General features: G+C 33.3%; 1 protein-coding gene across 1 annotated transcript; it reads left to right on the top strand.

Moving 5' to 3' along the window:
* Nucleotides 1-4,674: 4,674 nt before the first annotated feature.
* LOC133289168 (uncharacterized) lies at nucleotides 4,675-6,954 on the top strand. The gene is made up of 5 exons (XM_061487040.1): nucleotides 4,675-5,331; nucleotides 5,437-5,507; nucleotides 5,601-5,743; nucleotides 6,024-6,102; nucleotides 6,282-6,954. The coding sequence occupies exons 1-5, from the start codon at nucleotides 4,675-4,677 to the stop codon at nucleotides 6,952-6,954; spliced, it is 1,623 nt and encodes a 540-aa protein (XP_061343024.1).
* The last annotated feature ends 7,690 nt before the right edge of the window (nucleotides 6,955-14,644 follow it).

Genomic DNA, 14,644 nt, shown 5'->3' with positions numbered 1-14,644 from the left:
CTCTGCCATTTACTCGCGTCAGGAGAGTAGATCCTATACTCTCTTTAAATCAAACCCTAGCAGGAATCGACAACATGAACTTACAAAAAAATTAAAGCAAGTCATGGATGATCTCGATGGGATTGCAAAAGAGGAAAAAGACTTGCCTCTGTCTGAAGAAGCAGCGAAGAAGGGGAGAAAGTTGGCAAACTTGGACCCAGAATTTGAGATAAGATTAGAAGTTGGGAGAGAAAAAGAAAAGAAGGAAACCATAGATCAACTTATTTTGCTCCGGACCAAAACTTCTGTTACAATTGTGGGGGTCGCAGGAATTGGGAAGACAAGACTTGCCCAGTTGGTCTGCGGGGATGAGAAAGTCAAAAACATAAGGCGTGGGGTAAAATTATATTAATAATTTTATATAGGATTTAATGTATCTCATGTTATATAAGATAATTTTTTTTCATACACTCACATAAAAATATGTGGGCCCGATATTTTCTTTTTCTATTTCTTATCTTCACATGACCTCATATGGACCCCACACACTTTTATGTGTGTATAAAGGATAATTTTATCTCCCAGAGAAACATCAAACTCTTTTATATAGGGGTGGTCTGAATTGGATCGATTTTGAAGTAAAAATTATTTGATTCAATTTCTTCGGTTTGATCATTTAATTATTCATTCGATTTGGATTTTTTTAAATTTCGATCCAATCCAATTCAATTTTATTCGGTTTGGATTTGATCGCTTTCTTGAAAAGCTTAAAATTTCAACCATACAAAGCATTAGCTATATCATAATAAAGTCATTCAAAGTTACAAATCACTAGAAAATTCAAGTCTTCAAACTAAAACAAGTCTTAAAACTTATGAAGTGTTAAAATAGATTAATAGATAACAAAAACTAATAAAAATTGTTTGCTACCAGTAACATTCAAGATTCCAAATCACTATCTTTTAAAAATAATAAATACATAATACATTGGATCGATTTGAATTGTACCAGTTTTTACCAATCAAACCGAAAATCAATCCAATCCAATTAAAATATGCGGGTTTTTTTTTTTTTTTGGATAATTCGATTATCGATTTTTAGGTTTGGTCATCGCGGTTTGAATTTATTTGGACCAGCTGACGTACACTCTTACATTTATATATCTTTAACACATCCTCTAGCATGGATATTGTATAAGTCCATTTTTTGGTTTACCAAAAGTTTAAGCTGTTACGTGAAACTACATTAATGATTTCATACTTCTCTAGTTCACACAAGAGCTCATTGGTGTTGAAGAATAGACAATACACATGCCCACCTATCTGTATAAAGAAACTTCATAAGACTTAATTAATTATGAATTAAATAGGAGGCGATAAGAATTGAACTCGTGAATCAATTCACCCCAAAAGCTTAAGCTGATGGGTAACATTATATTAATCATTTTATATATTTTAAACATGCTCTCTCACACAAGAGCTCACTGAGCTTGAAGGGTGGATAATGGACATGCTCATATACATGTACTAAAAAATTCACAATATCTAATTATTTTTATTAATATAATAGAGGTGCTGAAGATCGAACTCGTGATTGCTTGATCACTGATACAATGTAAAATACTAATTGAACCTAAAAGCTTAAATCGTAGGATGATAGCCTTTTCAATGATTTTTATTATTCTCTAACAATTTATAGATTTTATCCGTATATTGAGAATTGAAAAGGAAATCTAACTCTCTCGTACTTATACATCTTTTATCAACTATAGAGGTGCAGAGTTACGCGTCTAGCAATTTTGTTATTGCCAATGTCATTTGTCTTGATAGAATATTGGGTAATCTGTTATGTAACATGGAAACAAAATTTTTTCCTGCACACACAAGAATTGATGTGGAGTCCATTAAAACTTGTTTCTCTCTCCCGATTCATGTGTGTGTAGGAAAATTTTTTATTTTCTTATTACATAACAACATATTACCCTAAAATATTATTAGAGGTGTGTAAAAAAGAAAATTTAAATTGAGCTGTACTTAAATAAAATTGGTTTTTAAAAATTAATTATTAAAATGAATTGCTTTTTAAAAATTAGTTCTTGAAATGAATTATTTTTGAAAAATCAATTTGGAAACTGAACTGATTTTTGAATCGAACTGAATTAAATAAACATGAATTGAATTGGTTGTTTTTCCTCTCTCTTTTTTCTTTGTCTTTTTTTTCCTTCTTTTATTTTTATTTTTATTACATTATTCCTTTAGTTTTTTCTTATTTTTCTTTTCTTTTCTTTTTTTCTCTTGTTTTTTTCCTCTTATTTTTACTTTATTATATATTTTCAATTGTTTATTGTTTTTTTTAATTTATGATATTATTTATATTTTTAATTTGTTCTTTATACTTTTCAGTTGGATTCATAACTGATTCAAAAACCAATTTTAGGGATGTGCAAAAGAATCACAAAAAATACTATACTTAAAAAATTAATTTAAAAAAAATAAATTTTAATAATTAATTCTTGAACCGAAGTATTTTTAAAAACTAGGTTTTGAACTTAAAATCAGTTTATCAACCAAACCAAATATTTTCTTTTCTTTTTATATCTTTTTTTCTTCTTTCCTCTCTATGTATCTTATCTTATTTATTCATTTACACGCTACCTTCTAGTGTTAGCAAAACAAATTTAGCGCATTTGACAAAAAATAATTTAATGCATTGCTTGTATCTATGATATAGTTATTTAATGATATATGTTATTTTCTTAACATCGGTTAGAGTTATGATTTGTATTCAATATTGTATATATCATTCATTATTTAGAGATGATTAAAAAGGCGTGTTGATCGATCTGCAAGTTTCATAGTTCTATTAAATTCTTATAACTTTAAATATGTATTATGAGAAGTATATATTTAAACATTTGTATTCATCAAAATATATAATTAAATTTGTGAGAGTTTGTAAAAAAAAATTATAAAGATAACTCTCTCTTTTAAAATATTATGCAATTACTGGAACTTTGTCTATTTGCATTCAATGCCTCTTCCATCACTTTATCTGAATACACTAAATGTGAACACTTGACTAGGATATAAATGGGTTATCTGAGCCTATGACTTAGCCTATATCAATTTAAGTTTAGTTTATTAAATGTAAGAAAAAATATTTTCTCATGTCGTAGGAGAGTTGTTTTTTTTATTAGTGACTTTCGATTTTCGTGCAATATTTTTTTTGTTTTTTTTAATAGATGTGGGCTCCACATAAGATGTGTCTACAACATGAGAAAATTTTCTCTTATCGCATAAGAAAATCGGAACTGTTGAAATGAGACAATATTTGCTGAGTTGTACAGTTGTTGGATTTTTAATCATTGACTACACAATTACATAATAATAGGAGATTTGTATTAAATAAATTAATTTTCTTATTTGTAGTTGATTGACATAATCATAGGAGTTTTGTATTAAATAGAAATAGTAACAGGTTATTTCATTTCCTTATTCATAGCTGATTGACAGCTAATTTGTAATAGACCTAGAGCCCTCATTCATGTATATAATTACCCCAGTAGAGGAAAAATAAACATGCATAAATATTCATAATATGGCACCATTTTTTTGACATGGTATCAGAGCATTTCTGATCCAGGAACCTAATTTCATTAAACCTTCCACATCGTATTGTTCAATTCGCCAATTTTACTCAATCCGGTATTTTGGGTAAGTCTCTTGCTTTCTATACATTGTCTAGGAATAATATTTGGATAATTGATACTGGTACTTCTGATCATATGATTAAAGATTCTTCCCAGTTGTTCAATCTCTGTAATTCTTCACAATCCGTTATTATAACTGCCAATGGGGGTACCTAAAAAATTACTGGTCAAGGATCCTTAACCCTTTCTGATAGCTTATTTATAGACTCTGTGTTGGTTGTACCCTCTCTTGAATACAACTTACTCTCTGTGAGCCAATTAACTTCAAAGCTTAACTGTTCAGTAACTTTTTTTCCCTCTCATTGTGTTTTTCAGGACATTCCCACTCGGACTACTCTTGGTTATGGTGTTAGATGTGGCCAACTTTACTTCTTGGAGGTCCTTGATCCTAGCCATCCTTCTTTGGCTACTACATGTGCAACAACCGGTCCAGAACAAACCCGTGCTACCATTTGGCTTTGCCATCGAAGACTTTGTCACCTTTCCTTTAGTTATCTGAAAAAGTTATTTCCTCGATTGTTTTCCCATTTGAATAATGCTGATTTCAAATACAGCACTTGTGAATTGGCCAAGAGTCACAGAGTTCCTTATTTTCCTAGTACTAATAAAAGTTCTATTCCATTTCAAGTTGTTCATTCCGATGTTTGGGGCCCTGCAAAGGTGCCTTCTTTCTCAAAAGCTTACTATTATGTGACTTTTATTGAATCTTGTACCCGGATGACTTGGTTGTCACTGTTAAGACACAAAAGTGATGTCTTTGATGCCTTCAAAAAATTTTACAGTATGGTCCAAACCAAATATCAGTCTAAGGTTGAAATTCTACAATCTGATAATGGCAGGGAATATTTAGATGGCCGCTTTATTGATTTCTTGAGCACACATGGGATCCGACACCAAACCTCTTGCCCTTATACACCCCAACAGAACGGCCTAGCTGAACGAAAAAATAGACAACTACTAGAAGTGGCTCGTGCCTCCCTTTTAGTATGAATTTGCCTAAAACATATTGGGGAGAAGCTGTTGTGTCTGCTGCCTATCTCATCAATCGTACTCCATCCAGCGCCCTTCACTTTAAAACTCCACAACAGACTCTGGAATCTTATTTCTCCATTCCTCACATTTCCAACCTTGAGCCTCGTGTTTTTGGGTGCACGGTGTATGTCCATATCCCCAAGGTATTACGAAAAAAATTGGATCCTTGTGCTAAAAAATGTGTATTTGTGGGTTACTCTAATGTACAAAAAGGTTACAGGTGTTATGATCCCGTTCTCCACAAAATGCATGTCAGCATGGACGTGTCTTTTCAAGAATTGGAACCATATTATTCAGGGGGAGATTCTGTTAATTCTTCTCAGGGGGAGATACCTACTACTGAAGAAGAAATTATAACTCTTCAACACACTCCTGGACCAGATGTTACCTTTCCCACGAATGATTTTGCTACGCGTCTAACACCTATAACTGAGGCATCGTCCCTGGATGTTCCTGAATCCATACCTGAGGTAAACACTAATCCTACTCCTATGTCTTCAAATGGACCTTCTATTACTAGCATAGATGGTCTCATCTTACCTGTTAGAGTGTCACAAAGACCAAATAAAGGTGTACCAAAACAGCTTTATGAATCAGATCCAAACTCTAAGGTCAAATACTCTATCGATAACTACATGTCCAATCATAGGTTGTCAGAATCATATATTGCATTTGTTAATTAATTGTCTAGTATATTTGTTCCTAACAATGTGCAGGATGCTTTGGATGATCCAAATAGGAAGGAAGCCATGAATGTAGAAATGAAGGCCTTACAAAAAAACTCAACGTGAGACCTGGTTCCTTTACCAACCGGGAAGAAACCAATTGGATGAAAATGGGTGTTTACTATGAAGCTTAAAGCAGATGGCAACCTTGACAGATATAAAGCCAGATTAGTTGCTAAGGGATACACACAAAAATATGGGGTTGATTACCAAGATACATTTGCACCAGTAGCAAAATTGAACACAATTCGTATTCTGATTTCTATAGCAGCTAACAGGGACTGGCCACTCAAGCAATGTAAAAAATGCATTTTTAAATGGAGACTTAGAAGAAGAAGTATATATTGAAATTCCACCAGGCGCCAAACATGCCAACTTGAAGGGAAATGAAGTGTGTAGATTAAAAAAAGCACTATACGGCCTCAAGCAATCACCTAGAGCTTGGTTTGGCAGGTTCCTTCTAGTCATGAAGAAGTTTGGATACAAACAAAATAATGCAGACCACACCATATTCATAAAACATAATGGAGGAAAGGTAACACTGTTAATAATGTATGTTGATGATATGGTTTTGACAGGTGATGATTTATTTGAAATGGAGTTATTGGAAAGACATTTAGCAAATGAGTTTGAAATAAAAGATCTAGGATCATTAAAGTACTTTCTTGGAATTGAAATTGCTAGATCAAATCAGGGGATTTTTTTGTCACAAAAAAGTACATTTTAGATCTACTTGCAAAAACAGGAATGACAGCATGTAAACTAGTAGAAACACCAATTGAAATGAATCATGTATTGGGTTTTTATCTTGATCAAGTATAGACTGCTGTTGGCAGATATCAAAGGCTAGTAGGGAGGCTAATTTATTTATCACATACTAGGTCAGACATTGCTTATGCAGTTAGTGTTGTGAGCAGATTTATGCACAACCCAAGTGAGGATCACATGGCTGCTGTGTATCGAATATTGAGGTATTTAAAAGGGTGCCCAGGGAAAGGTATGCTTTACTCAAAAAATAATAGTCCCGAAATTAAAGGCTACACAGATTCAGATTGGGCTGGAGATAAAACTACCAGACAGTCAACTTCGGGATATTTTACTTTTGTTGAAGACAATCTAGTTACTTGGAAGAGTAAGAAGCAGAAAGTTGTGGCTAGATCGAGTGCAGAAGCAGAGTTTAGAGGAATGGCACATGGAGTGTGTGAATTATTGTGGATTAAGAGCATCCTACAAGACTTAGGAATCTGCTACAATCAGCCTATGGAGTTACATTGTGATAGTAAAACTGCTATTGAAATTGTCCATAATCCTGTTCAACATGATAGCACCAAGCATGTAGAAGTGGATAGACACTTTATCAAGGAAAAGCTAGATCAAAAAATTATTCAATTTCCATATATCAAATCTGAAGATCAGTTAGCCGACATCTTGACAAAGGCTGTATCAGGAAAAGTGTTTGAAGAAGCAATTAACAAGTTGGGCATGATAGATATCTATGCACCAACTTGAGGGGGAGTGTTGAAATGAGACAATATTTGCTGAGTTGTACAGTTGTTGGAATTTTAATCATTGATTACACAATTACATAATCATAGGAGATTTGTATTAAATAAATTAATTTTCTTATTTGCAGTTGATTGACATAATCATAGGATTTTGTATTAAATAGAAATAGTAACAGGTTATTTCATTTCCTTATTCATAGCTGATTGACAGCTAATTTGTAATAGACCTAGAGTCCTCATTTATGTATATAATTACCCAAGTTGAGGAAAAATAAACATGCATAAATATTCATAATATGACACCATTGTTTTGACAGGAACCCTCAAATAAAATAGGCCTAGATTTTTAAAAAAAATTATTTAGAAAACAGACGATATGCTTTTTTTTACATGTTGGGCCTATAAACTTACAGACCAGTCTATATCATGTTATTTATTTTAAATAAAATAAATAAAATTATTATTTTAAATAAAATAAATAAAATTATTATTTTAAATAAAATAAATAAAATTATTATTTTAAATAAAATAAATAAAATGATTATTTTAATAATTTTAAATAATAAAATAATATTATTTTAATTATTTTTTTAATTATTAGATGTTTAATAAGTTTAAACAGACTAACATGTCTAGGTCAATGCTTCTATTTTTTAAATATAGGTCAGACCAAACTTATAATTTTGGCATATATAAGGCTAACAGGCCAGACCAGACCCAAAATATTTTACATAAGTCTAGGTTATTTAAGTCAAAACCTAACCTATTTATACCCCTACACTTGACTAATACCCACCTGCCACCTCGGACGAACGAGGAAGAATCGGTTTAATGGATCCATATATTTAATAGATTTTAAGAAAGATATAAGTACAAATATTTTACATAATCCACTCCCATTCATATCATATCCAATCAATTCTCCTTTTACCATAAATCAACTTACCGATCCATTATCTCGAAGTGAATAGTTTGTAATGGTCAGTTTTTATATCACTTAATATTGTGAATAATATTATGGGTTTAAAGTACTAAAATTAGTTTAGATAACTTTATTTAATGTTCACAAAATATACATAAAAAATGTTGAAAAATCTTAAGGCATTGCGTTTATGAGTCCTTCCACTTATATATTTTTTACTTAGCTCATTACCAATCAATGTGAGACTCATCACACTTGACTATCTCAACAATCTCCCCTCAAGTGTGAAACCCAACATTGATATGCTCCCCCTCAACTGAGTACTCCCGGCCCAAGTACTCAACCTGTCTCCTACCCAATCACCAGGCTAGCTCGAGCACAACCCGACTCTGATACCAGAGTCAGACAGGTCCAGGGGAACCTCTCGTGGCGGGGGACCCCAATGAGCCAGGTTACTCCAAGTACACCAAGTGGATCCGACACCATATCTCAACCCAAAACCTTAAGGCATTGGGTTCATGGGTCCTTCCACTTATATACTCTTTACTTAGCTCACTACCAACCAATGTAAGACTCATCATACTTGAATATCTCAACAAAAAGAAGCCATCCAAACGTCCTCACACGATGGGGATCTACAACTTGGCCCCTTCCCACGTTTATCAAGTAGAGACAAAATTTCTTTTGAATAATTGAGGAGATATATTATATATGCCCCTTTCAGAAATGTTAAAAAATACACATTTAAATAGATATTCTTTACATCCTCGTCAACCATAAAATTTCATGGAGTACTTCTCATTATATTGTTATTATTTTCATAATACACATTCATGGATATCAAATATTTGTTCCAATATAATAAAGACATGTAAATATACTCCTCTACATTGTATTTATTAAACGGTTTAATGTGTTTTTTCCAAGTTAGAGACAAAATTATTTTTTAGAGACTTGTGAGAGCGGGAGAATTATGTAAGAAAAAGAAAGAGAATAATGTACCGTCCACTCTCCTTGCACGAGGAACATTAAACCTTTTATTTTTTAAAAGGCTTAAACTTGAGTTATTTAGTAATATAATTTTTTTTTTCAAAAAAAGAACTTAAGTTTAGTTCGTACAATAAATAGTTAGATCAAATTAAGTTAAAAGTAATCAACCTTATAAGTTTTAATAAGTTAAAAAAGGCAGAAAAAATTAAGTTGAAAGTAATAATGTTATAAGCTTTGATGAGTTTGTCTAACCTTTGTTCAGTATTAAACACGATGGTATATTTAAAAAAAAAAAACACGATGGTTCAACGTCCATTTTAAGGAAAGAAAAATAATTAGCTCGCATTTTCACTCTAGTTTTATATATCAGTAATTGGCCAGTAAATGCATACATAAAATTTCAAATTTTATATCACAATTTTCGGTCTTTTGAAGAAACCATTGATAATTAAATTAAAAAAAAAAATCACATCTATAAACTATTTTTTGAGCATTTTTTTATTTTTTTGAATAGCTGTATGGAGAGGGAAAAATAAGACATATAATTTGAGTTACGTGTAGACTGTAGAGTGTATTTATATATAAAAGTGATTCAATTCAATCCCGATACAGAAATGAAAATTATGTAAAGTTTATGTAAAAAGGATAATATGCTAAAGGGTTTTATAAGAGTTATGTTGTAAGAAAAGTGATTGTGTAATGTTATAGAGATTTGTTTTGCGTGCCGTAATTTTTCTTTTTTATTTTTTCTTCAAAAAATATGGACCCCAGAAAATATTGTGCGTGTAGGAAAGTTTGTTATGTCATGTTTAATTCTCCGTCCTAGGTTCATGGCAAGTGTTTCTAATAAATAAATAAATAAACTTAATAAATGATAATTTAATTAAACAAAAATCATTGAATTAAATTAAAATAATAAAAAATTAGATGTGACTGCATTCATATTGCTTGATATTAATTGCCAACTGGCCAATTATTAAATCATCGAAATTAAACACATAGCATAATAAAAACTATTCAAACATCTTGTCATTAGATCAATCCTAATAGCTTATTGATGCTATTTATACAATTTTATTGTAATATGCTTATGCTTTTAAAAACAATAACCTAATAAATACGTACATTTTAATAATTTGTATACCTTATTTTTTTTTTAAACTAAAAAAATATAGGGTTTGTTTTTTCTAAAGTTATTTTAGATAACTTTATCTAATGTTCATCGAAACGACGTCGATTTGGGACGGAAATCATGGTGTTTTTGTAATTTTAATTTATTTCAGGGTTATAATAGTCTTTATCATTCTAATTTTTAATTTTTCAACCTCAAAACGACGTCGTTTCGATGAACATTAGACAAAGTTGTCTAAAGTAACATCATAAACTTTTTCCCCAAAAATATATAACAAAAATGTAAACATACTTAAATAACAAAGTCCAAAAATCATAAATGAATTTAATGTTTTTCATGTCGTAAAAAATAAATTTTATGTGTATAAAAAGTAAAAAATTTTTCCGAAACTCATCATAAATAGCTTTGTATTATATATATTTTAAAAATAAGATTATATTGCACTACTAAAAACTGCTTTTTTTCGACGGAATTATCGACGGAAATGAATCTGTGGTGTATCTCTTTGTTGGAAACGGATTTAATCAAGAGGGACATGCATATACAAAAGTCCCTGTCATATACTAATCAAAAGAGTCCAACATCTATTAATGTCCAAGATATATATACTAATCAAAAGGGACATGCATAATCAATGCGCGCATCCTGTCATGCTCATCCTGGGACACTCCAAGTGGTAGTCTGCTGGAGAACCAAGATTGCTTATATGCTCCTGGCCGTGTACCTAAACCAAAGACCCAGCCTTTACGGCTAACCCCACCAGCCGCCTGCAAGATTAATTCATTATCCGAGACTGCACTACTAGGATTCTCTCCTGGAGTGACCTGACTGTCTCTTTCTTCCCTCATTCTCGTAAAGTCATCCTAAGGGTGACAGGTGTAACACCTCGTGTATACTCGGAATATTAACATTGCATCGTATTAAGCGGTGCTTAATTAAAAATGCAGAATATTCTTTTTTCTTTTCCATTATGACGTCATTATCAATTACCAACTTGATTACTTAATCAGTTTCATAAAATAACGCCTGTATGTAAATTGCAATAAGACATCTACTGAAATACCTCAATATATAGATAAAGTGTGTATCTAAATCACGGTATTACATCTCGTAATCCGGACAATATCCTGATATATTATTACAACTCCAAAAGACTCAAGACATAATCAAGACATAATCAAGACATAACAATACTATGTGTCATGGACAATCTCCATGCTCACCAAATAAACATAGTAAACAACAAGTCTCAACATAAAACTCCATAAACATAAACTGAAGCTATAAGCATAAGCAACATGCAAATCCAACATCCAACATGGCAGCATAATATAACAGCAATCTAACTCAGCTCCGGCCTCCTGGCGCCTGAGGTCTCAACATTACCTGACCCTGAAATAAGCATTTCCCAAACGTGGGGTGAGATCTCTAAACTAGAAATCTCAGTAAGACAAGGGGTCCTCAAGGATCTTCCACCCCAAGCTCACTTACATGTGCAATATAAGTTCTAAAAACATTTATATCATTATCAGTTCCAAAACTATGTAGTGCAACAGATATCTATGGCATGTGTGTAATCACTATCTACTTGCCAGAGAAATGTAGGAATACGTCTATCCCCTATATGTAGTACAAGGAACACCGCTTGCACCTCACCCACAGCCTCACCATCTTGTATGTACCACATACTCAGGCTTACCGTATAGGTGGAACACCTCCATGCATATCAACAAGGCACTAACATACAATAGCTCAACAGCATTTTCAAAACATCAAAAGCATGTAACACAGCATGCATATACCATACCCCCTTGGGACATGGTGGAACCACAACATGGCTAAACCGAGGACACGAAAGCTTACCTCTAAGCTAGCTATCCAATTCCACAAGCTCAAAGTCCAATCACAGCAGATCACAATCTGATATGGACCAAACATAAATCAATAAACATGTACCACATGCATACAAATTAAAGACAACGCCTTTTCATTACGTTTTCAAGTCTTAAAGCTTCTAACAAAGCCACAAGCCCTTAATCCCATGATTCTGGCTTAGTCCATTAAATACAGAAGTTCAACTTCATCAAACTAGGGTCCACAAACCCCCAATAGCCTACTGTACACACAGCACAGCTACTGTTCTGCGAAATCCCAGAATATCCGGATATTCCTCGGGACCATATCCGGATATGCAATATCCGGATATCTCACTGGACATATCCGGATATGCAATATCCGGATATCCAGAATCCCATATCCGGATATCTAATATCCGGATATCCCAAAACCACATATCCGGATATCCAATATCCGGATATCTGTTCGACAAATATCCGGATATTTCACGACAGAATGCAGTTTCTGCATTTTCGTGAAGATATCCCTTAAAGGTTCCCTTTTTACCGATTATAAACATCTAATCATGCATTTCTAGGCGTGTTCAACATTACCCAACAACAAGTTATCATCTTTTAGTCATTAGATGCATCAAGGTACCATTTTTTAGCCTTAAAACTCAAGTTAAAGGTTGGTACAACATACCAAGGCTCAAAACTCAGAATGGAGATGCTCTTGGAGCTCAACACAGCCCCTCAAGTCTGACTCAAGGAAGATGCACGAAAATGAACAAGAAGGTAGGTCTTTCACTCAACAAGAATGCATCTTGGAGCATCAAAATGCCAACAAAAGGTCACACCCCTCAAGAACAGAAAACACAGCTCTCTCACACCTCTCACAGCAGCTGGACACTCACCAAAAGGCTCTCCTTTCACTCAACAATGATGCTCTCAAGTGTTTACAAGAAGAAAAGAGGAGGATCAATGCTCAAAGGTCCCAACTTGGCTCAAGAGAAGGTGAAGGAGGCCAATGGAACAGTGCTCAAGCAGCTGGTCAGCCTCTTCTCACGCAGGAATTCTGGTATCTAGGGCAATGTGCCCTTAGCAAGTGTATTTATAGCCAAAACTCACTTAAGCACACAGTATTAACTTTAATTGCTACGCTTAGCATTTTAATCCCAAACTTTGGATTCTGAAACTACATAATTTTCTAATATTTATCATATTTTTCTTATAATTTTCTGAGCACCTTTCCGGTAAGCGGTTTTCAAAGCCAGTACCGGTTTCTAGCACCAGTTCTCATTATTTGAACTTGAAACTCGTTTTACAAGTCCTTCATATTATTCTAGTAATTATCATGCACTTACTTTAATTTTCCGGGATACTTTTTCGGTACGCATTTATACCGACTAGCAGAACCGGTATCTGCACTTTTCTTCCGAAAAGCGACTTTCAACATTCTAACCCACTTATTATGATTATTAAACCTCATAAATACTTATTAGGGTCAATTATGGAATCATTTCCTAATTTTGCATAATTAATTAATTAAATACCTTAATTAACGGTGCGAGTTCTTACAACAGGCGGAGGTGGGCCATAATATGGAGCCTCGTGGTGGGGCGGAGATTCAACATGTTTAACAAACATCATCCATTGAAAACTCCAAGTGGTATTACTAATGATTATATTTCAATATTAAATACTAATGGAATTTAAAATGGAGAATATGCGCATGGTTAGTCATATAACCTCATTTGCTTCAAAAGTAGAAGGAGCAAATGACTCTGGTGTTTCTTGCATTGCCGATGGTGATGGTTGTGCATCTGGTGCAGCTGTTTGCTGACATGAAGAGAATGATGTGTGGTCCTGCCCTCGATTATTAATGGCCCCACGTGCATGTGTACGTGGAGAGGAACTATCCCTACCTCCGCCCCTACCACGTGTACGGTTTAGGGACCTCATCTACATAAGAAACATTAATGCCAATAATATCACTTATCATGCAATCCATGATTTAAAAAAAATAAAGAATAGCATGGGTATCATGTCAATGTCCATAAGATGTAGATCATATGTGTGAAAATATATACACAAAAATTACAATACACCGAAAGATAAGTATCTGATATATCAAAACATACGAAAATGACTACATGGACATGTGACCAGGAATATGACAACAAACAAACTATCATGACCCTACACAAAGATAAGTATATGATATGTCTAGCAAATACAACAATGACAACTCCATGGACATGTCACAATAAAAACGAGTACAAACAAACTATCATGATCCTACACAATTCTCTAATGTTTGTTTATAATTGGCATTTCATTCTGATTCCTCATTTTCAACTATGTCTTCTTCAGTCTCCTCAGTTTCATAATCCTCATGCTCTACTTCAGATGATGACAAGAATTGTTGTTCCTGAATGTCTGTGTCATCATTGTCAATGCTTTGAGCGGGTATTGTCTGTAATTCAGTTGTAGTGTCAACAAGGATCCGATGGATGTCATCATCAGCAATGTGCACAAGGACCTCCACAACATAATCATCTTGGTAAGGATCGTCAGTTTGATTGGTTTCTGTTAGTCTTATCACTGGGATAATGTTCCGTGCTTTGGTTTTAATTATCCCCAGCCATTCTTGTTCATCCCCAGGATAAGTTGTATAATACACCTGTTCGGCCTGTTGAGCAAATATAAACGGATCGTATCTATTTTATCTCCTTGACTTATTTATTTCAACACTGCCGTATTGATCTTTTCTTGTCCCTTGTGGGCTAGGATCAAACCACTGACATTTAAA

Source organism: Gastrolobium bilobum, unplaced genomic scaffold, assembly GCF_033153095.1.
Source record: "Gastrolobium bilobum isolate Gb01-03AN ecotype WA unplaced genomic scaffold, APGP_CSIRO_Gbil_v1 utg10696, whole genome shotgun sequence".
In the NCBI taxonomy this organism is placed as follows: domain Eukaryota; kingdom Viridiplantae; phylum Streptophyta; class Magnoliopsida; order Fabales; family Fabaceae; genus Gastrolobium; species Gastrolobium bilobum.
The sequence above is the reverse complement of the archived record's forward strand: the minus strand, read 5'-3'. Positions and strand labels throughout refer to the sequence as shown.